The sequence below is a fragment of the Phacochoerus africanus genome, chromosome 7, assembly GCF_016906955.1.
Source record: "Phacochoerus africanus isolate WHEZ1 chromosome 7, ROS_Pafr_v1, whole genome shotgun sequence".
Taxonomy (NCBI): domain Eukaryota; kingdom Metazoa; phylum Chordata; class Mammalia; order Artiodactyla; family Suidae; genus Phacochoerus; species Phacochoerus africanus.
In genome coordinates this window covers 86,757,927-86,782,893 of record NC_062550.1, presented here as the reverse complement: position 1 = coordinate 86,782,893, position 24,967 = coordinate 86,757,927, and the positions used below count along the sequence as shown (strand labels likewise).

Genomic DNA, 24,967 nt, shown 5'->3' with positions numbered 1-24,967 from the left:
AAGTGTTAGAAAAAAAAAGAACTATCAACTCGGAATCTTATTCCCCGCAAAAATATTCTTTGGGAATAAAGGAGAAATCAATGTATTCTCAGATGAAGGGAAAGAGAATTTGTTGCCAGCAGACCTACACTAATGAATGACTAAAGGAAGTTCTCTAAACAGAAAGGAAATAACAAAAAGAAGGATCCTTGAAACATTAGAAAGAAAGAAAGAACACAATAAGCAAAAATATGGGCAAAACTCTCCTCTTCAGTTTTGTAAATTATGTTTAACATTTGAAGCAAAAATCATAACATTGCCTAATGTAATTCAAAATGTATGTAAGACTAAATATTTAAGATAATTGTATTATAAACTAGGTAAATAGACATGAATGGAGGTAAAGTCTCTATACTTTATTCAAACTTGTAAAACAAGTAGATTATGATGTTGTGTGCATATATATATATACATAGCAATACCTAAAGTAACAACTAAAAATGCTATACTAAGGTACAAACACAAAGCAATATAGATAAATCAAAATGGGGTTCTAAAATATGCCTAAGTATCCCACAGGAAGCCAGGGGATAAAAAGAAAACAAAAAGGAAAAACATAAAACAAAATATGGCAGGCTTAAGCCCTAACATGCCAATAATGACACTAAATTTTAAAGATCTAAATACACCAATAAAAAGATAGAAATTGGCACACTTAATTTAAAAACATGACCCAATTCTATGATATATACCAAAAAACTCATTTGAAATATAGTAATATAGCAAGCTCAAAGTAGGATGAAAAAAAAACTATGCAACCATTAATCCAAGGAAGAAGTAATTATATTAATATTAGATAAATTAGACTCCAGACAAATAAAATTATAAGAGGAGGACATTATATAATGCTTAAAGGATTAATTCATCAAGAAGACATAGAAATCCCAAACGTATATAAACCAAACAAGATAGGACAGGAAAATCTCCAAATATTGGAAACTAAGTAACATATTTTTAAATAATCCATGGGTCAAAAGGACATGTCAAAGGAAATTTAAAAATACAAATACAAAATAAGAAAAGTTGTGGGATATAGCTAAACCAGTACTGAGGGGGAAAATTTAGCAATTAGTGCACATACTACAAAAAAGTCTCAAATCAATACTCTAAGGTCTCACTTGAAGAAGAACGAAATAGGAGTTCCTGTCATGGCGCAGTGGAAACGAATCTGACTAGAAACCATGAGGTTGCAGGTTCGAACCCTGGCCTCACTTAGTGTACATATCCGGTGTTGCTGTGAGCTGTGGTGTAGGTTGCAGATGCAGCTCGGATCTGGCATTGCTGTGGCTCCAGCGTACTCCAGCAGCTAGAGCTCCAATTAGACCCCTAGCCTGGGAACCTCCATATGCTGTGGGTGTGGCCCTAAAAAGATTAAAAAAAAAAAAAAAAAGAAGAAGAAGAAGAAAATAAACCCAGAGCAAGCCAAAGGAAAAAAAATAATACAGATAATAATTAAAAGAAATGATTGAAACTTGCAAAAAAAAAAGAAAGAAAGAAATGATTGAGAACAGAAAAACAATATGGAAAATCAATGAGACAAGAAGCTAGTTCTTGAAAATATCAATAAGCCTACAACAAGACTGGAAAAAAAGAGATAAAAGATAAAATTACCAATATTAAGAATAAAACAGGAGATATCACCACAGACCCTGCAAACATCGAAAGTATAATAGGGCAATACTATGAACAACTCTACACACATAAATTTGACAACTTAGAAGAAATGGACCAATTCCTTGAAAACATAAACTACCACAATTAACCCAATATAAAACAGATCATGAGAATAGCTCAGCAATAGTAAGGAAGTTGAATTCATAATTTTTACACTCCCAAAAAAGGAATACCCTAGCCCACATGGTATCACTGGAGTATTCCACCAAACATTTGAAGAAGAGTTAACACCAATTTTACACAATCTATTCTTCCCAATTTATTTTATCAAGGTGGTATGACCCTAATATCAAAGACAAACAAAGACATTACAAAAAAAAGAACTACAGATCAGTCTATCTCATGAATATTGATGCAAAAAATTTAACAAAATATCAGCAAATAGAATTCATCAATATAAAAATAACTGTATGCCATGACCAAATGAAGTTTATTCCAGGAATGCAAAGCTGGTTCAATATTTGAAAATCAGTGTAACACATTACATCAAAAGCTAAAAAAGAAAATCATATCGTCATATTGACTGATGCAGAAAAAAAACTGACAAAATTCAATACCAATTTATGATAAAAACTCTCAGAAAAATAAGAATAGAGTGGAATTTCCTTAACTTGTTAAAGGGCATCTACAAAAATCCTATAGCTAATGCCTTCAATAATGAATCACGGACTGCTTTTCTCATTCAGACTGGGAAACAAAGCAAAGATGTCCACTCTCAACATTCTTATTCAACATGACATGGAGGCTGAAGTCAGGGCAATAGGAAAGAAAAGGTACACTCACAGATTAGAAAAGAAGATATAAACCTGTCCCTATTTGAAGATGATATGATTTTCTGTGTGGGAAATCCCAGGAACTAATAAGTAAGTTTGGCAAGGTTACAGGATACAAATAAATACACAAAAATCAAGTGTATTTCTATGTATTAACAAACATATGGACACCAACATTAAAAATACAATACCATTTACAATCGCTCAAAAAAAAAAAAAAAAAAAAACCCAGAAATATTTAGGTGTAAATCTAACTATATATAAACGGGGCTTGTGTACAGAAAGTTACACCGTGGTGGTGGAAAAAAACTGGAGAAGAGCTAAATAAATGAAGAGATACACTATATTCACAGATTAAATGATTCAACATGGTAAAAATGTCAGTTCTTCTCAAATTGTTGTAAAGGTTTAATACAGAGATCCAGCCGTGTAGCACTGGGAACTATGTCTAGTCACTTATGATGGAGCATGATAATGTGCGAAAAATGAATGTGTACATGTATGTGTAACTGGGTCACCATGCTGTGCAGTAGAAAAAAATTGTATTGGGGAAATAACTATTTAAAAAATAATAAAATAATATATTCTGATTAAAAAAATCTCAGCAAGGTATTTTTCTATATACAGAAGATTGTTCTAAACTTTATATGGAAAGACAAAGGAACTAGAATGGGTAAAACAATTCTGAAAAATAAGAATAAAGTGTAAAGAATTGGTACACCTGCATTCAAGAGTTATTATAAAGTTACAGCAATCAAGATATGTGACCTTGGCAGATGGACAGACACATAGATCAATCGAATAGAGTGGAGAAACCACAAATAGACCACACAAATATGCCCAAATTATTTTTCACATAGGTGCAAAGGCATTCAATAGAAGAAAGACAGCTTTTACAAGTAGTGTTAGAGCAACTGGACATCTGCAGAGTAAGGGTAAAAATCAAACAACAACCTGTCTCATACCATCGAAGAAAACTGGATAAAGTGTACATAAGAGCTCCATGTATTATTTCTTACTACCGCATATAAGTCCATAACTATTTTAAAAGAGAAAGCTTAATTTTAAAAAATTTAAAGAATTTAGTCATCTCTCTTCCCTGGTATGTCTGTGTGTAGATATATAGAGAGGGAAGTCTGGTCACATCAACACGAAAAAAGAAGAATTTAGTGATTATGACTCAAAACTGCAAGGATTAGTTTTTACCTGCAACAAAGCTCCCATTAGTGATGCCAGCGCAGCCATTCCAATACACAGGACTCCAAACAGCACACCTATATGAATGATGTAAAAGCCATTATAAAATCCAGACCCAGAGGATTAAAATTCTCAATAGAATAAGCTTTTGATTCAAAGTGGATAATGTGACTGATGAAGATCAGCCACATATAACAGAGCCAGACAAAAAAGGAAAACAGTGTTTTTCTACAGGGTCAGCAGTGTGGAAAAAGGAAAGAAAATCCAGATATTGTGTCTTAGGATTTATTACATTCAGTTATATAAGTAAAGACTCCCTAGAATTAACTATAGGGATTTTAACGCTATGAACTATTGTGTAATTAATCTAATCTTCCTTCAACATTTGTTTACAAAGGAAGGCCTGGGTGTCTGTTTACAGTTTGCTGAAAACAGAACATAATTTAGCTCTGCTCTGTACAGCATGATGGGGGAAGGGAGTAATAAACACTGGAAATTAGAGTCTTCTAACTTTAAGTGTTCATTTCTCCTGGGAAGTGGCAATCCACACCAAGGAGTGTTTTAGGAGGTTTTGCCTTCATAATCTCCATCAACATCCACAAAACTTTCCTGTTAAACTAGCAAAAAATACTAGCAAAGAAAGTATTTTATCCCCCTTCTACCAAATTGTTTCCCTGAAATTTCTTTACAGAAATCCTCAAGCCATCACTGGTGCTCAGATTATGGGATTTTTTTTTTTTTTTTCTCTTCTGGCTGTCAGCATTTTACAAATTTTCTCATAGCTCCCATCGTGGCCCATTGGAAATGAACCCAACTAGGATCCATGAGGATGCAGGTTCAATCCCTGGCCTTGCTCAGTGGGTTAAGTATCCAGCATTGCCGTGAGCTGTGGTGTAGGTTGTGGACATGGCTCAGAACTGCCGTTGCTGTTCTTCGTGGTGTAGGCCGGCCGCTACAGCTCCTATTCGACTTCTAGCCTGGGAACCTCCATATGCTGTGGATGCAACCCTAAAAAGACAAAAAATTTCTCAAGTACACAATTTTACTTTTAAGATTACCATAGGAAAATTTACCATCTCTATTTTTATTTTTAAAGTCTTCCATTCAGTAAACATCACCTGAAATTAGTCAGGATAATTTTCCACATATAAAATACAAAAAAGGAGACATTCGCTCATAATAAAATAGTACATTCCTTATGTTATTTCTGTCTTATGCAAGCACTCACACCTTTCTTAAGTATAGTCAGTAAATAATTTTATTGCACCTGAATGGAAAAGCATACATTAATTTTTTTGCAAAGATTTTGTTGCAACGATTTTTTATGTTTTTGGATCATAACATAGTATTTCCAAGATATTTAGCTTGATTTTTCTCTATTGATAGTTCATGAACACTCACCATTATGTTTGGTTTTCTTTTTTTTTTTTTGGATTCAAAGTTATCAGAAACATTCAAATTATTCACCATGTTCTTCTCTATGACATCCTTACTGCACAAACAACAGGATAATGATTTTATACAACCCTTCAAAGTGAATGAATGTCTCATCTACACTAGCCAAGTTGATTTGCTAATAATCATTATGAATATCATCTCTTGAGTACCAGCTAGTGCCTCTTGTTTTACATGAACTATCGCTAAACCTCACAGAAACTGCAAGGTGAGTATTTTTTGTTCCCATTTACCACATATAGAAAGATAGGCTCAAATGGGTTTGCTCAGGACTAAACTGAGGAAGCAAGATTGTGTCTGTCTGGCTTCAAAAGTTTCTATTCATTCTACTAAACCACAGAGCTTCAACAGTCCCATAATGAACCAGTCTAAATACCCTTTAGGAAAAGCGTGGTATCATTTTGAAATTATGCTCCAGGATTAAAATTGGGTACATAATAAAATGATGCAATGCTATTTAAATGTAGGGGACATTGAAGAATATAAATTAAGTACCTATTCCAGACTATAGTTATGGCAATAATATAGAATTATGGTTTAAAACAGAATATTATTTACTTTTTCTTTACTATTTCTATTAGTGTTATTAAGTTGAGGTTAAAGATTCTTTAAAAAAAAAAAAAAAACCCATATACCCAAGATGTGAAAAATGAAGAATGAAGTACACTAGCCAGATTCCTTTGAGTCAGGACATCCAGGAGCTGATGCTAAAGAGCTTTCCATTCAACATGATATTTAACCCCGAATAAGGTCCTATGAGCTATGAATTTAAGTATTCATACTGACAAAAGAGTTGAGCATTCTTTGTACAATTTTATTCCCTATCTCCCAGACAGTCTACACATGCGGACAGATAAACAAGATGGGTAGGAAATCATAATGCTCTTTTCTTCATCCGCAGTCCACATACACAGACCACGTACCTTTAACAGGTAGTGCCCTCCTATGTAATATAGAAAAAGTGAGGCTCTTGTTTCCAAATGAAGGAATTCCTTAAAACTGTGGTCTGAATTTTAGAAGGAAAAGGGTCGAATGTTTAACTGTGGCTAAGAATATCTACATAGATTTGGGAGAGGAAGAAGGTAGGAAAGAAGGACCAGCCAAATAGGACCCCTAGAAATTGTTCTTTGTGGTCACCAGACAATTAATTGTTGTGGTGTGTCCCAAATCTCCTTTTTTTTTTTTTGTCTTTTTAGGGCTGCACCCATGGCATATGGAGATTCCCAGGCTAGGGGTCTAATCTGAGCTGTAGCTGCCGGCCTACGCCAGAGCCACAGCCATGCCAGCTCTGAGCGGTGTCAGTGATCTACACCACAGCTCATGACAATGCCAGATCCTTTACCCACTGAGCAAGGCCAAGGATCGAACCCGAAACCAGTGGTTCCTAGTCGGATTCATTTCCGCTGCGCCACGACGGGAACTCCTGTCCCAAATCTTGATTGCAAATATGTCCATGACTTCATTGTCATGGGCATGCATGTGTATCACTCTCAAACTCAGAAGTTCTTACTATTTTGTCCATGGAAAAGAATGTCTGGTCTCTCTAAAAATCATCTCCCAGAGCTAAAATGGAATTGCGAAAATGAAAACTTACTCATTCCTTGGGAAATCCAAGAGAGGGACCTTTCTGAGAGAGATCTGAAGCGAGGTTTGATTAGATCTTCCACAGTCACTGCTGCTAAGGCATTAATACTAGAGGACACGGTGCTATAAGGAAAAATCAAAGTTTTGATGCATAATGTTTAAACTTTAATAATACTTTAGGAATAAGAAAAGGGAAAACATATTGTCACTTCTGAAATATAAACAGATTTCTACATTTTTTTAAAAAAAATTTTATTGACAGAGAGCTGATTTACAATATTGTGTTAGTTTCTGGTGTACTGCAAAGTGATTCAGTTATAAATATTTACATACATATTCTTTTTCATATTCCTTTCCATTATGGTTTATTACAAGATCTTAAATAGAGTCCCCTGTGCTATACAGTAGGACCTTATTGTTTGTCTATTTTATCTACTATATTATTTTTAATAATTACATCATCTTCTTTCTGGAAGCTGTTATCATCAAAGAATGATTCGGGCAACATCCATAGAATTAACAGTGAAAAAGGACAATTTAATACTGTTTCCATTTTGCCATCAATCCTTGGTGTCTATGGAAATAAACTACATAAATCATAGATCATGCAGGATTATTATATAATTATCATGTAACATATGATATTGAAGCATATTTTTCTTTGTATGTAGAAAGGACTGTCATTAAGTCCTTAATAACATCCACTGTAAGTGTCAATAATATTAATTTCCTGGATCCTCACTAACCTACGTTCTTAATAATAAGAACTCCCTGGGAGTTCCCATGTGGTTCAGTGAGTTATGAACCCAACTAGTATCCAAGAGGATGTGGGTTCAACCCCTGGCCTCACTCAATGAGTTAATGATCTGGCACTGCCATGAGCTGTGGTGTAAGTCGCAGATGAGGCTCAGATCCTGCATTGCTGTGGCTGTGGCTATGGCTGTGGCTGGCAGCTGCAGCTCCAATTCAACCCCTAGCTTGGGAACTTCCATATGCCACAGGTATGGTCATTAAAAAACAAAAAACAAAAACCTCCCTGGAGCAAACATTGGAAGAAAGTTCAATGAATAAGTTCAAACACAAAACAAGATTCTTTGGACAGTATATATTATTCAGCATGTAATACGATAGTGTAATTCTAATTCTCCATTTGATCATGCTTTAGCTACATACATATTATATTTTATTTTATTTTTGTCTTTTTTTTGTCTTTTTGCCTTTTCTAGGGCCGCTCCCACAGCATATGGAGGTTCCCAGGCTAGGGCTCCAATCAGAGCTGTAGCCGTCAGCCTACACCACAGCCACAGCAACTCGGGATCCGAGCCACATCTGCAACCTACACCACAGCTCACGGCAATGCTGGATCCTTGATACACTGAGCAAGGCCAGGGATTGAACCCGCAACCTCATGGTTCCTAGTCAGATTCGTTAACCATTGCGCCACGACGGGAACTCCTACATATATATTTTAAACCAAGGCTGTAGGTACACATTTCTGACAATCAATGAAAGCTACAACTGATTGATCATCATTATTGTGACCCTACAAGTACGTAATGATGTATTAGCTAGTAGGGACCAAAGTTAAAAGTGGAGACTGATAGTAATAGACTGCTAGCCCCCAAGATAAGACCCAGTCCGACACAGAGATGCATGGAGTAAATTGCCTGCTTTGGGCCATTTGTGCCCATGTCCAGAATTCGGCTTTATTCCCCTAAATATCCAATAACAAAAGAAAGATCCTGATAGGGAAACTATGTTATATTAGAGTCATAGTTCAAACCTCAATGTTCCACTGTAAGCGCAGGCCACAAAAAGTCCAGGAAGTCCCGGATAATCTTGCAGAATGTCCAGTACTAAATAAGGCATGAGCTGAAAAATTTCAAAATTTACTCATCAGCGGTTTTTTTGCTATGCAATGGAATGCATTAACACTTCATTTATCTTGTGTTCTTCAAGAACTAAAGGAAGCTATTCCACACAACTGAAATTTCCAAGTATATAAAATTAAACTCTTTACCTGCTAACACTTAAAGAATAACACAATAGTTAAGGGTATAGGGTCTGGATTCAGACAGATGTGATTTTTTGCTATTTAATTTCTCTGATCTTCAGTATTCTTGTCTGTAAAACAGAGGTAATAACACTAAACTCATAGAGTCACTAAAAAAGTAAGCTCTTACTATAGTACATGGACTATAGTAAATGCTTGGTAATAGGTAGTTGTTCTCATTCTTTGGAATAATAAATCAGTTTAAAGGAAATATTTCACATACAACTATGCTTCAGTAAGAAACATTCACTGAATTTAACTTTACTTGACGACTCAGGGGTGCCCTTGTAAATTTCAATCCCTGTTTAGGACAAAAAATGTAATGATAGCTGCATATACAGTTGACCTTTGAACAGCACAAGTTTAAACTGCAGGGATCCACTTACACATGGATTTTTAAATAATAAATACACAAAAATATATGTGTAGAACATTGCATGCCAGGCTTGTGTTGAAGTGGATAGCTTATCCTTAAAAAGGCATAAGGTAAGTGGTATTTAATATAAAAATAATGTGTTAGTTATGTTTTTTTTTTTACTGGTATATAAATTTCCTTTCAAAGAATTACATTACCACACAGTATGTCTCTCTCTCTCTCTCATAACTGGAGATATTGTGGATCAACCTATTATCACAGGTAAGAAGTTTTTCTAAAAAAAATAAATCTGCCAGTGTTTCCAATTCTGTATTATGAATATGACTGTAATACTGTGCGCCATAAAAAATTTTATAACAATTCACTCATTAATGTATAGGCCAGGCAACATAAAGTAATCATATTGCTGCTGCTTCTTTATCATTGCATGAATTGTCATACCTGTAAATAAATATGAATTTCTTTTTCACATTCTTTCATTTTTGAAATGTAATGGTAATAACATCTTCAGTGTTTTGTTATCATATAAGACAATACTGATGTAGGTACTGAGGGATGATTCATCTTGTAAACAGATGAGGTAAACGTATGGTATCCATAAATACGGCACAGTACTATAAATGTATCTTCTCTTCCTCACAATTTTTCTTTTTTTTTTTTTTAGGGCCGCACCCATGGCACATTGAGGTTCCCAGGCTAGGGGTCGAATGGGTGCTGTAACTGCCACAGCAACACCAGATACAAGCCACATCTGAGGCCTAGACCACAGCTCACGGCAACACCAGATCCTGGTTCTAGCCCAGGGATGGAACCCACGTCCTCATGGATACTAGTCGAGTTCATTATCTGCTGAGCCACCGCGGGAACGCCACAATTTTCTTAATAGCATTTTCTTTTCTCTAGCTTATATACTGTAAGAATACAATACATAATCCATATAACATACAAAACATGTTAATCAACAGAGACAAAAATTATGCATAGATTTTCTCTTGCATAGCAGGTCGGTGCCCCTAACCCCTGTATTGTTCAAAGGTCAACTGTTGTATGAGACATAGTGACAAGTGAAATGCCTGAAACTGCTTCTTTAAGGAAAAAAAAAAAAAAAACCTAGTACTTGCTTTCGGATAAGTCACTTTTTAAAAAATAAATATTAAATAAGGATGGGAAGGTATATCTTCAGCACTGGCAGTCTTTTGGCAAAGATTATTTTTCAGTCAAGGGTCCTAAGTGGAAAATTTTCCAGAAAAATGTCCTCTAATTTGCACTGAAACATCATTGATTCCTTCTCCCAAGAGTACACAGTGGATAATATGCCCTTTTTTCTCAGCCTCTTTGATCTCATTTTACAACTAAAGCTTACTCATTCTTTATTCTCAGAAAAAAGAGAAGTGCACTTATTTCTCTGTGAGATCAGCCCTCAGTTTTCCCAAGATATCCTAAAAGCTGAACTTCAAGCAGTGTTCCATACATAAGCCAAAGTAAAGTTTCCATCATTGAATTATAATGTGATCTAAAATCCTCTACCCTATCATCAACCTTCTCAAAAATCTTCCGGGTGATATTTAGATTTTGAATAGTTCCTTCAGGTAAAGGTAGAATCAACCAGATAAGATCAATGGAAAAATATCTAGGCAGTAATCCGGCTTTCTCAGGGTGAGCTACAGAAGAGGGTAGCAGAAACATAACTTTGCTTTTGAGGGTTAAGCTTTTGACCCAGTCTTCTACTGACTGTACCTTATTTACATTGTATCCCCCCCAAAATGCTAATTGAATTAACTAGTTACCAATCAACAGGGTTGTGGAATCATTCAGTTAGGAAAAAAAAAATCTTTCTTTTTCAAAAATGTATCACATGCTCTCTAAATGATAAGTGCATAAATTGCAAAATATACAATCTATGACAAGGAGACTCAAGATCAGGAAGCTGTAGTTTAAAATACATATATTTTTGGAGTTTTGGGTTTTTTGTCCAGGGTAAGGGAAAGGCATATTAGAAAAAAAATATTTTTTAATCCCTGTTTTCTTCAGACAATAAAGATTGATAATATAGTCATAAAATATTCTTGACTAGACAGAATATAACGCAAGAGTGCCTCCATCTTCAGAGCAAACACAATTCTTAGATTCTGTGAGCAAATAGGAAAATCTGTTTTTAAACATGGCACAGGCTAAGACAGGCTTAAGATATACAGATCAAGGATACTCTTATTTACTAATTCCACAAAGTTATGTTTTCCTGGGAGTATGTTATGCACTTTATACCAACATAAAATTCAAACTGTCATCATATCTAATGAATGCCCTGGGCACCTTATTCACAGTCAACCCTTAGAAAATAATTTTGGAAAGAACTCTAAGAACAAAAAATCAGGCATTGGAGTCTGCCAGTCCTGGGGTTTGACACATTTTATGAAAGACACTATATGGCAAGGAGGTTCAAAGTTGGAATTCTGGAGGCAGGCTGCCTGGGTTTGAATCCTGACTCCAGGTGACTTAACTTCTCTGTGCCTCAGTTTCCTCATCTTTGAAAGGGAGATACTCAGAGCACCTACCTCAGGGTGTTGCTGTAAGGATTAAAATTTGAAATTTACATAAAGCACTTCTGATCCTGCCTGGCCTATGATACGAATTTTATGAGGGCTTGCAGCTATTCTTATTTATAAGCTATGCGACATTGGACAAGTTATATAACCTCTCTGAGATTCATTTATGTCCTCATCTACAAAATTGGGATTACAGGGTTGTGAGAATTAAAAGTAAAGCATGCAAAGATCTTGGCACAGAATCTCATCACACAGTTGGTGCTCCATAAATGTTCACTTACTAGATCCATTTCTCTATCACTTAGAAACTGGAAGATAAACTTTATAAATGAACAATCTAAATACCCACAAAATGTTCTATAGCACCACTATTTGTGCATAGATTTAAAAAAAAAGAAAAAAAAACAATTTTTATATTTCTACTCCAAGTCTTGAGCTATAACATTTGGCTTGAAAATTTCCCAGGTATTTCAATATTTTAACACTGGATATACCACTCTTCATTCTTGCTGTATCTGCTAAAATAATTTTTTCTAAATGCTTCATGGACACTAAAGATGATTATATTGTGCCTATCTGCTATTTATTTACAAGAATATGAACACTCTTTCCTCTCAGCTAATAAGCTTTCTGAACGTCATCATTGCATGAGTAAGAAAGACATGGTACTTGGAGTTCCTGTCGTGGCGCAGTGGTTAACGAATCCGACTAGGAACCATGAGGTTGCGGGTTTGGTCCCTGCCCTTGCTCAGTGGGTTAACGATCCGGCGTTGCCGTGAGCTGTGGTGTAGGTTGCAGACGCGGCTCGGATCCCGCGTTGCTGTGGCTCTGGCGTAGGCCGGTGGCTACAGCTCCGATTAGACCCCTAGCCTGGGAACCTCCATATGCCATGGGAGCGGCCCAAGAAATAGCAAAAAAAGACAAGAAGGAAGGAAGGAAGAGAAAGAAAGAAAGAAAGAAAGAAAGAGAGAGACAGACAGACAGACAGACAGACAGACAGACAGACATGGTACTGGACCTGGTCTGGTGCAGACACTTTCTTGGCTGTCCAAGGGTCACAGTCACGGTATCTGGAATACAGGGAGAGCCCACAAAGCACCGAGCAGGTGAGGATTGCCCAGAGGGCCACGAGATTGATGTAGAGAGACCTAAAGAAGTGAAGACAAACCAGCAATGGACAATTTTAATTTCCATCCCAAAGATGAGGAAACTTGTTTCATAAACAGAGACCCATGATTAATACTCAGTAGATGCATACTCTCTTCTGGTCATCACAAATGCTACTTATTTTATTTTGGCCTAACCTTCTGTTTATGATGTCAATCAACAGCATATTTAGGAATACTTGGAATAGATGTAGTTTTGCCATTGAATGGATGTATCCTCCTGGTCAGAGTTCCATGGGCATGATTAGCTTTATAATGGCATCTAATTGCACCACGTCAGGACTTCTTGTCATGAAATAAAGATTTTAATAGTCAACAAGGCATTCACTGTTACTCATTTTCCTTTCAAAAGTAATGCAATTACAAACTGCTAAACATTGTTAACATCTACATAGCAACTTGCCAAACTTGTTTAAATGTGGTTTGGAATGCCATCAAGTATGAAAGACAAACATGTGTTTCTTGGACAGGTATCTTCCCAAACAATGTTTAGTATTTTTTTTATTTGGCAATGGTGTGAAGTGGCTTGATGTGGGATCCCAGACCAGGGACTGAACCTGGGCTGTAGCAGTAAAAGCACCTAATCCTAACCACTTGATCACCAGGGAACTCCTGCAAACAATGTAGCATCTTAACACCCAATGTGTGTTCCAGTAGAGGGTAAAGGTTTACATAATGACATGGAATCAGTCCTGAGCATCAATCTTGGCTATCCCTGTCATATGTGACCCTGGGCAAGTAACTTAGACATTCTGATCCTCAGTTTCTTCATGTACATCTAGAGATAACAATGCTTACATCACCAAGTTATCAAATTAAATAAAACAGTATATATCATATACATATAAAGGCAATGGCATGTAAAAACACTTGAATGGTAGTTATTAATATTATTAGTGTTAATATTGAATGATATGCCTTAATAATCAATTGATAGTAAATATTTCTTCCCACTATGATGGCTATACTTTTCCCTTCCCAGGGGTGCTGTAGTGGACACTGTGATGAGGTGTCCTAGGCTGAGAAGAGGTCCCTCCCACCCCCACCAAGTCATACCTCCTTCCCCAGGGGGGCAGCCTGTATAAAATGACTACCAGATTCATAGTTTTAAAGGCTGAGTCCCCTCATGCTAACTAGGGACAAGCCTGCAGGGTCATCCCAACTCCAGAGGGATCCCTTGAAACCTCTGTTGAGATGCATTACAGTCCAAGCCTCTCTGGCCACTCCTGCTTCATTCCCTCCCTTCTCTTCTACAGTGGTGATTCCCTAGTAAGTCTCTGCCATGTTAACCTCCATCTATAGTCTGCTTCTGAGGGTGCCAAACAGTGGATTGCTAGCCTTTTCCCTTGATAGACTAAATTTACTGTATGTTTTGCTATTGTCTAAAAGTAGTATGAGTATTATATCTCATCTTCAAATCATCATAAAATATACCCAGACACTTTATTGTTCAGTCACCACGCCTTGCTTACATATGAGTTAATACCTTACTACATTGTTGTATTTTACTTCAACACCATTCAGATAGATCACTTATCAACATCTGATATTGTCCCCAGTCAACCAGTGTTAGTAGTCTTGACTTTGCGGCTGGGATTCATTCTTCCCATGGAGTCGATGTTAGAAAGAGGGAGAAAATGGTTCCCCTGAGCTCTGGGTCAAGAGAGCCAATGCACTATTCTGAAGGAAAATATTTCTTACTAAGACAGTTCTAAGGCTGTTCTTTTAAAATATTGGGCTTTTTGAGTTCCATGTTCCCAAAGAAACATGTCCCCAAAGAAGAGCAGGTGCACAACTGCTTTGGGAGAGGCATCAGCTCTAATATAGATAGACTAATGGATATATAAATTAATTATATTCCTTCATAGTTTCTTAAAATTACAGAACTCCTAAGCTCACTTTTGGGAGATTCCATATCCAAGTATTATACTCATATTCATGTAGATTTTTCACTGTAGAATTTACTAAAGACAGATAATGTCTAAACCAATTTACTCTCATACATTTTCTGACATATGACATCACAAATTTTTCATATTCTCACTGAATAGAAATAGAATTGCCGTTCTTTCTCCTACCTCAACCATTGACATTCTTTCTCCTACCTCAACCACCAACTACTAATTCAATCTAGTTAGAATTTTTAAGGCCCTAAATGTATGTGCATTGACTTAGCCTTTTTTATCAGTATGAAGAATGATGGTCACCAGCTTATCTGAGGCCTCATGAGAAAGAACCAGCCACTGTTCAAACTCTTTGCTCAAGCCAAGATGGGATGGAGAGTTCCCTTGACATGTTGTCCTTCTGACCTCTGTGCTTTGTCCGAATCACTCTGCCTACCTGGAATGCTCTCCCAATCTTCTCCTCCTGTCCACATATGGCCATCCTTTAGGATTTGCCTGCTTGAAAGGAATTTCTCACTTATCCCCTGACTTCATATACCATGATTTGAAGTGGGAATGAGAATTTACATTTACTGGATTCCTACCATGTGCATGACAAACATGCATGTCAAATACAGCATTTTACAGTACTTCCATGAGATACATAATATCTTATGCTCATTTTACAAGGTTAGAAACCAAAGCTTAGAGAAACTAAGTAACTCACCCCAAATCTCTCAAGTAGTAAGAATTAGAACAGGGTTATAAACCCATCACTGTGTCTGAAAATAAAATGCACCAGCACACCTGACAATATGATGCCCTGGAACATTTCCTCTACGGTTATACTGTTTCACAGAAGTGTTATACCTCTCTAGTGTTATTTCACTTTTCACACACTTGCATACATTTTACTAATTAGATGCTAAGTTTCTTCATGACGAGAGTGATATATTTACAATTCTTTTATTCTCCTTTGTTCCTTATACATACACATACAGATGCACCGTAAATGCCTATTTATTTGACAAGATTTGTTTTACTTAATAATTCATACAAATATTTTTAAACATCTGATTTATTTTTTAAATTACAGTATAGTTGATTTACAATGTTGTGCCAATATCTGCTATACAGCAAAGTAACCCAGTCATATATACACATACATTCCCTTTCTTATATTATCTTCCTTCACAGTCTACCCCAAGAGACTAGATATAGTTCCCTGTTTTATATAGCAGGACTCATTGCTTATCTATTCTAAATGTAATAGTTTGCATATACTAACTCCAAACTCCCAGTGGATCCCACTCCCTCCCCCATCCTCCTTGGCAACCACAAGTCTGTTCTCTGTGTCTGTGAGTCTGTTTCTTAAACATCTGATTTAAAACATAGAGTAACAGTTTGTTCTATGTGGTCCTTTTGTAAGTATATCATTTGTCTCTTAGAATTTCATGATATAACCAGAGCAAAGCTTGACTTATGAAAAGCATATCCATAAAAACAATTGATAGTTATTAACCAATTAATATATAGTCTGGCTTACATTTTTGCCTGGAATCTGCTTTTACAGGAAATGTATCTCTGCACCTGGGACTGGTTGACACCATAGATGCTGGTCCACGTGAAGGTCCCTCCTATAACAATCGTCCAGAATGTATGTCTTTGCAAAGGGTTAGGATTAAAACTAAAAGAAAACAAACAGAAAACAAATCTGAACTCTTAGCCAAAAACCACAGATCTTCCTGGAGTATTTTGGAAGCAAATGATGTATACCTATATAAATACATACACAAATATGTACAAATTGATCACATAATATAAAAGGTAGAAATATGCCTAGGTTCAATGAAATAAAAATTGATAACTTTCAGAGATTTGGAAATTCTGAATGTGACTGGGGTGGGAAATGAATGCTTTAATCATTCTGAGCATTTATATAAATTGTTCTCTCATGGAGAGAGGAAATTATTTAAACAAATCTGCCATGCTGTAATTAGAGAAGATCATGAGCTGTGAGAGACAGAGGGAGAGAGAGGTGCTCCTAAATATACCACAGCAATAGATATGGTACTGAAGTGAACACAAAACTGGCACATTTTATGTGTAATTCCTCTCCTAGCACATGGATAGTCATAGTTCTAATTTATATTCAAGCTTAAGAATGAAGGCAATTCATGCAATTTAAAGGTTTTCATATTCTAAAACCGCCATGTCACTATAATTGTGCTTTCTTCAAATGCCATATGCCCAAATAAAACACTAATAGTTGAATGTGCAAAGTACTGTTATTAGGAAGGCTGTCAACTTCCACATTCGATACATCTCTTAACTCTTCTTAATGTATCTCCTCAGAAGGAATGATTCTGTTCATCTCTGATACACAATATGTGCTTGAAAATCTTCTGCAAAATTAGCTTTAATGGGAATTTTCTGAAAAGTGTGATATTCTGCAATTCCCTCTCAAATCTGATAATTCAGATTAGTTGAGTAAAGTGCTCTAATTTTATGCATTTTCCAGCATTCCTGTGGAAATACAAGAGCCTCTATCCCATTCTCCAACAAATAATATCAAAGTCTAAGAGTTTCAAGTGTGTTAGTCCTTTTTTCCCATGGAGAAAGTAGTTACTATATTAGCTAAGAAAAGTAAAGAGCCAGAAGGATTCAACAAGTTACTCAAAGGAAAAAAGATTTAAAACACCCAATTTAGTGGTTTTGACAATAAAGGGTGCATATTACTATAATTATATAATATGCAAAAATAATAATTTTGCTTTTTTAACAAAATTTTTATTTATTTTCCTATTACATGAGCTAGAAACCCAAATACACTAATAGTCTGAAGGGTGGGTCTTCCTCTCTTGTTCTTGATTTTAATGAAAAATGGAAGAAAATTCTCTTTTGCTATCAATCCCTTCTCAGGAGGAAGCACCATCTTCAGTACCATGTAACTAAGGACTGCCTGATTGCTTTAACCCCTCAAAGACCTAGTGAAAACTCCTTATGCATTGACTTGTCAGCTTCAAATTTGTGTACAATATTTTAGTGGTTTGTTCATTTATTTACTAATGTAAACTTACTATTTAAATGAGATTATTTTTACAGAAAAAAAGGAATGTTCTATTAGCCAAGAAGTAAATAGCAACTTACTTCCAAAAATTTAATCTTCCGCCATTGTAGGCATCATTTAGAATAGTGTTGATTCCACCCTGAATCAGTGAAGCCTGTATAATCACAGATGCAAATCCAGCTACCATTATCCCAACTTGAAAAACGTCTGTCCAGATAACTGCTTTAAGACCACCCTTTGAGGAGAAAGTGCATTTGGATTAATGCTTCTATCAAACATTATTAAGCATATACATGCTTATACTGGACAAAGATAAAGAAAACATGGATCTTGGTCAAGAAGTGCACCCAAACCTTCAAGCACAAGCAGAGGACAAGAGAAAAGGTCCTCCCAGCATAGAAAAAAGCTTGGGCAAAAACACAGAGAGGGCAAAAATACATGGCTTGTTGAGTGTGGACAGACCTGCATTTTGGTGTGAAGTGGAGTGGTGTGGGAATATTGCTAGGAAGAAATTTCAGGATCAAATTGCAAATCACAGTATCATTGATTTTATTTTATAGGCTGGGCTGATACTCAACCAGTATGCACAAAGAAGGTCAGGAGGTTCTTAAAAAACTAAAATTGTTTTGTCCCAGCCACTGCCACAAAATTTCCAAGTGTCCCCCTCCAGTCTCAATGATCTTGGCTGAACACGGCCCTCCTTGAGGATCATGTCTTCTAAAAGACTGGGTAACTAAAAGATTAAGACCTAGAATAGCATGCATTGCATAGGACTTGAACCACTGCTAAGGGTCAGCATCCTTGACAACATCAGTGCCCGTGCCATACTGGCTCTTACATATTTTGACTGCCACTCCCGCCTAAAGGCAATGGGAAGTTATCTCAGGTCTCTAAGTTGAGGAATAATATGAGCACAACTACAACATGGCAACAGTAAGGGTGAATAAGGAGACAAGATTAGGGACCACCACATGGTTCAGATGAAAGAAAAAAAATCCAGTTGTGATCCATGTCCTACAAAGGGTCCAATTTTACCCTGGACTGAATATTCCCTCTCACAAAAACTATGTGGGAGCTAGGAAAGTAGGTATAACCAATCCAGATTATCATTCCACTAATAAATTTTTCAATTTTGCAAAGCAAGTGTATAAAGTGAAAGGAGACATAATGGTCTTGACATACCAGCGTGCAGTAGAATGTGCAGACCACCCCAGTAGCTACTACTGCGCCCCATAGGTGGAATCCTGTGACTGCAGAAGAAAAATAACATGCATGCATAACTGAAAAACATATATGAGTACTTCTCAAAAATCATCAAGGGGAAGCCATCATTTATTAAATTAAATGATAATTAAAATAATTATCCCTATCAGATAATTTATCATTATCAGATAATTAAATCCATCAGTCCTAAACTAGAGCTACAAATCTCCAAAAATGTAACAAAACAGATTTTAAAATTTTATTTTAATCACATTATCCTATTAATAGATGCAGAAAAAGCATTTGACAAAATCCAAAAAACATTCGTGATAAAAATTCTTAATAAATTAGAAATAGAGGGGAACATTTTTTTTTTCTTTTTAGGGCTGCATCTGCAGCATATGGAAGTACCCAGGCTGGGGTCAAATCAGAGCTACAGCTGCCGACCTATGCCACAACCACAGCAACATGGGATCTGAGCCATGTGTGCAACCTACACGGCAGCTCATGGCAAAGCCAGGTCCTTAACCCACTAAGCGAAGCCAGGGATTGAACCCGCATCCTCAGAGACACTATGTCAGGTTCTTAACCCGCTGAGTCAAAATAGGAACTCCCAACGGGAACATTCTTAACCTGATAAAGATTATCTACGAAATCTTACAGCTAACATTACACTTAATGGTGAGATACTTGAAGCTTACCCACTAAGATCAGGTACAAGGCAAGGAAGGAATAAATAAAACTCTTTGTTCACAAATGACAAGATCGTCTTTGTAGAAAATCTGAAGTAACCAAAAAAAAATCTCCCAGATCTAATAAATGATTATAGCAAAGTTACAGGATACAGGTTAATATACAAAAGTCTACTGCTTTCCTATACAGCAACAAAAAAGAAGTGGAATTCGAAATTAGAAACACATTAGCATTTACATTAGCACCCCCCAAAATGAAATACTTAGCTATAAATCTAACAAAATATATACAAGATCTATATGAGGAAAACTGTAAAACTTTGATCAATGAAATGAAAGAAGAACTAAATAGAGAGATATTTCATGCTTACAAAAAGGATTGTCAATAGGATTATTTTCAAGATGCCATTTTCCCAGGCTAATTTATAGATTCAATGTGATCCTAATCAAAATCCCAGCAACTTATTTTGTGGATAATGACAAACCATGTAGAATTGACAAACTTATTTTAAATTTTATAGAGAGAGGCAAAAGACTCAACAGCCTACACAATAAAAAAGGAGAAGAACAAAGCTGGAGGAATGACTGTACCTGACTTTAAGACTTAATATAAAACTATAGTAGTCAAGAGATTGTGGTATTGGTGAAAGAATACACAAAATGATTGACTGAAAAGAATAAAGCACTCAGAAATAGACTCCCATAAATGTAGCTGACTGATCTTTGGCAAAAGAGTAAAGGCAATATAAGGGGGCAAAGGCAGTTTCTTCAACAGATGATGGAACAACCAAACATCCAAATGCAAAAAAAAAAAAAAAAAATCTAGACACAGAGCTTACACCCTTCACCAAAATTAAACCAAGACGGCCTTTGGTTTAGACCTAAAGGTAAAACACAAAACTATTAAACTTTAGAAGATAGCATAGAGAAAACCAAGATTCCTTGGGTATGATGATGGCTTTTTAGATACAACATCAAAGACACAATCTATGAGAGAAATAATTGATATGCTGGATTTCATTAAAATTAAAAACATATGTTCTGTGAAAGACTATCAAGAGAATTAGAAGACCAAGGTACAAACTGAGAGAAAAGTTTGCAAAAGACATTTGATAAAGGGCTATTAACAAAATTACAGAAAAAACTCTCAAAACTCAAGAATAAGGAAAAAAACTGATTTTAAAATGTACCTAAGATCCTAACAGACATCTTACAAAGAAGATATGCAGATGTCAAATAAGCATATGAAAAGATGCTACACATCCTATGTCATCAGGGAAGTGCAAATTAAAACAACAATGAGATACTACTATACACTTAATAGAAAGGCCAAAATCTGGAACACTGACAATATCACATGCTGGAAAAAATGAGGAGCAACATAAATCTTTCATACATTACTGGTAAGAATGCAAAATTTTAACGGCCATTTTGGAAGACAGTTTGGTGGTTTCTTATAAAATTAAACATACTCTTATCATTCAATCTAACAACTGAGCTCTGGTATTTACTCAAAAGAGTGAAAACTGTATGAAATAGTCTCTCCAAAAAGTTGAAATGAAGACTGAGAACACTTATAGATCTAGTTCATAAGAAATACAGAGAATTGGGGAACATAAAATGATCCTATGGTGATGCAATCAGTAAAACCAAGAACCTGGAAAGTTAGCCAGCTGAACTTTTGACATTTATAGAATAATATCCTCAACAACTATAAAATACACATTCTTTATAAGAGTATACGGAATGCTCAGCAAGATAGACCATATTCTGGGCCATGAAGCAAATCCCAATACATTTCAAAGAATGAAAATCGTAAGAGTGCTCTGACCAAAGTAGCACAAAAAGGTATGTTTGAAAATCACCAAATATTTGAAAATTACATAGCACACTTGTAAATAACCTGTGGGTTAAAAAAAAATCACAAGAAAAATTAGAAAATATTTTGAACTGAATGATAATCTGTATCAAAATCTGCAGGACATAGATGAAGCAGTACTTACAGAAAAATTTATAACTTTAAGTATTTATATTAGAAAAGAAGAAAAATTTAAAATCAATGATCTAAGTTTCTATCTTAAGAAGCTAGAAAATGTAAGCCCAAAGTTAAGTAGAAGAAAAGGAACAATAAATGTATTAGCACAAACTAATGAAAGAGCAAACTGGTAAAATCAACAAAGTAAAAAAACTGACTCTTAGAAAAATAGATTATTATTAGGAATAATTAGAAGGTATATCATTGTAGCTACTACAAACATTAAAAGGATAACAAGGGGATTTTTTTTTTTTTTAGGGCTGAACCCGAGGCACATGGAGGTCCTCAGGCTAAGAGTCGAATTGGAGCTACAGCTGCCGGCCTACACCACAGCCACAGCAGCTCAGGATCTGAGCCACGTGTGACCTACACCACAGCTCACAGCAACGCCAGATCCTTAACCCACTGAGCGAGGCCAGGGATTGAACCAGAAACCTCATGGTTCCTAGTCAGATTCGCGTCCTCTGTGCCATGACAGGAACTCCAAGAGGATGTTTTAAACAACTTTATGCCAATGAATTTGACAAATTAGACAAAGTGAATTAGTTTCCTAAAAAACACGGTTGAGCAAAAATTGACTCAATAATAACTAGAAAATATGAGTAACTCTATATTTTTGAAAGAAACTTAATCCATAAACAAAAATCTTTCTACAAAACAAACATCAGACCCAGATGCCCTCATCATGAATTTTTAGCATTTAGGAAAGAGAGGCACAGATTAATACAAATTCCTTCAGAAAATAGAGGAGGAAACACTCCCCAAATCATATAACTGATACAAAAATCCTGAAAAAAACATTAAAGGAAAAGCAAATTTCAGACCAGTATTCCTCATAAACTATAAAAATCCTTAACAAAATATTAACAAATCAAATCCACAATATATAAAATGGTTACTATATTATGACCAAGTAAGGTTTATCTCAAAAGTAAAAATTGATTTAACATTTGAAAAGCAATATAATTTTCCATATTAACAGAGCAGTTAAGACAAAAAAAAAAAAGAGAAGTAAAGGGCATACAAACAGGAAATGAAGTAGTAAAACTGTTTTTACTCATAAACAACATAAAAATCCTAAAGGATTTACCAAAAGCCTACTTGAATTAGTAAGTATATTTAGCAAGTTTTCAGGCTAAAAATCAATGTATAAAAGTCAACTGTATTTTATTTGCTTGAAAATGATGAACAATTAGAAAATATTATCAAACAATACCATTTGCAATAGCAAGAAAAATATCAATTATCTAGAAATAAATCTAAGAAATACATATAAGACCTCAACATAAAAACTTAAAAAATTGTTAAAGCCCTGAGTAAATATGTCACATAACAGAGTAGAAGAACATTTGCTTTGTAAAATGACAGATCAAGTCTTTTGCCTCTTTTTTGCTAGGTTATACTTGTCTTTTTTGGTATTGATTTTGTTATTCCACAAGCCTGAGCCACTAAGCACAACATCAACAGTCATCAGGAAAAGGCAAATTAAAACCACAATAAGATAACGGATCATACAACTACAATGCAACAAGTGAAAAGACAAATACAAAATGCTGGCAAGGACATGGAACTCTTATACACTGCAGAGTGGTCATGCAAAACAGTATAGCCACTTAGAAAAGCTATTTGGCAGTTTCTCTTAAATGTTGTACATGTATCTAACCTGTGCTGGGTCAGAACAGGTATATATTTAACTTTATACTGCTGCCAGATATTCATCCAATAAAAATGAAAACACATCAAAAAGAAAAGCAAGACAAAACAAAACCTGTATAAGAAAGTTCTTAGCAGCCTTAATTCAAAATAGCCTAAAACCAGAAAGAACCCAACAGCCATCAGCAAGAGAATGGATAAACACATTTTGGTAGATGCATATGATAAAAAAACCAGCAATAAAAAAGAATGAACTGATACATGTAGCAACATGAATGAATGCCTCAAAAACATTTTGTTGAGCAAAAGAAACCAGACGCAAAAAGGCACTATTTGAATCCATTTATATAAAAATCTAAGAACGGGGAAACAAATTTATGGTGATGAAAATCAGGCACTGGCTGCTTGGAATGGAAGGTGGGATTTATCAGAAAAAGCACAAAATTTGGGGGGGGTTGATGATGGAAATATATTATAACTTGTGTTGGGTGGTGCTCAAACAAGTATACAAAATTGTCAAAACTTATCCAACTGTACAGTCAGGTTCTGTGCATTTTATTGTATATAATCTATATCCCCAGTAAAATATGATTTTCTGTTTTAAAAAGCAAGAAAGAAAAACTTAAGAGACAAATGAACCAATTATAGTTACATAAACTTATTTGGATCCTGATTCTAACAAATACTGAAAACAATCCAGGAAATCTGAACACTGACCTCATATTGACGATATTAAGGAATTAATGTTAAGGTTTTAGAAATGATGAAGGTACAACTGTGTTTAAAAGACACATCCTGGAGGGGGATGGAATTAAGATGGCAAATAGAAGGACTGGAGCTCAACTTCTCTCCTAAAAACAGCAAAATTCACAACGAAAGGCTGAGCAATCTTCAACCAAATGGACCAGAAACCTTAAAAAAGATATCCTACTCCAGAAGACAAAGAGGAGGCCACATCAAGAGGTAGGAGGAGGATATATGCAACCCCATATCTCCCGGATGGGAAGCCCCACAGACTAAAACTAACTGGTTCACAGAGACTCACCTATAGAAGTGAGAATTCTGTGCCCCACATCAAACTCCCACGTGTGGGGATCTTGCACTGGGAGAAAGAGCACCCAGAGCATGTGGCATTGAAGGCCAGTGGGACTTGTGTGCAAGAGCTCCACAGGACTGGGGGAGATGGAGAAAACTCAAAATAGAACTACCATTTGATCCAGCATTCCCACTCCTGGGCATCTATCCAAAGAAAACTGTGACTCACAAAGACACATGTACTCCGATGTTCATTGCAGCACTATTTTCAATAGCCAAGACACGGAAACAACCTAAATGTCCATCGACAGAGGAGTGGATCCAGAAGATGTGGTACATATACACAATGGAATATTACTCAGCCATCAAAAAGAACGAAATAACAGCATTTTTAGCAACATGGATGGACCTAGAAACTATCATGCTAAGTGAAGTCAGCCATACAATGAGACACCAACACAGAATGCTTTCATTGACAAGTGGAATCTGAAAAAAAGGATAGACTGAACTTCTTTGCAGAACAGATGCTGACT

General features: G+C 35.7%; 1 protein-coding gene across 1 annotated transcript in view; it reads right to left on the bottom strand.

Moving 5' to 3' along the window:
• Positions 1 to 24,967, bottom strand: part of SLC5A8 (solute carrier family 5 member 8) — a 55,309-nt gene that overhangs the window by 13,936 nt on the left and 16,406 nt on the right. Inside the window, exons 4-10 of the mRNA XM_047788187.1 lie at positions 18,999 to 19,066; positions 17,897 to 18,051; positions 16,293 to 16,433; positions 12,716 to 12,845; positions 8,506 to 8,594; positions 6,733 to 6,845; positions 3,693 to 3,760 (exon numbers count right to left, since the gene is read on the bottom strand). Of these exons, the coding sequence (XP_047644143.1) occupies positions 3,693 to 3,760; positions 6,733 to 6,845; positions 8,506 to 8,594; positions 12,716 to 12,845; positions 16,293 to 16,433; positions 17,897 to 18,051; positions 18,999 to 19,066 (764 nt within the window). The remainder of the gene's footprint in view (positions 1 to 3,692; positions 3,761 to 6,732; positions 6,846 to 8,505; positions 8,595 to 12,715; positions 12,846 to 16,292; positions 16,434 to 17,896; positions 18,052 to 18,998; positions 19,067 to 24,967) is intronic.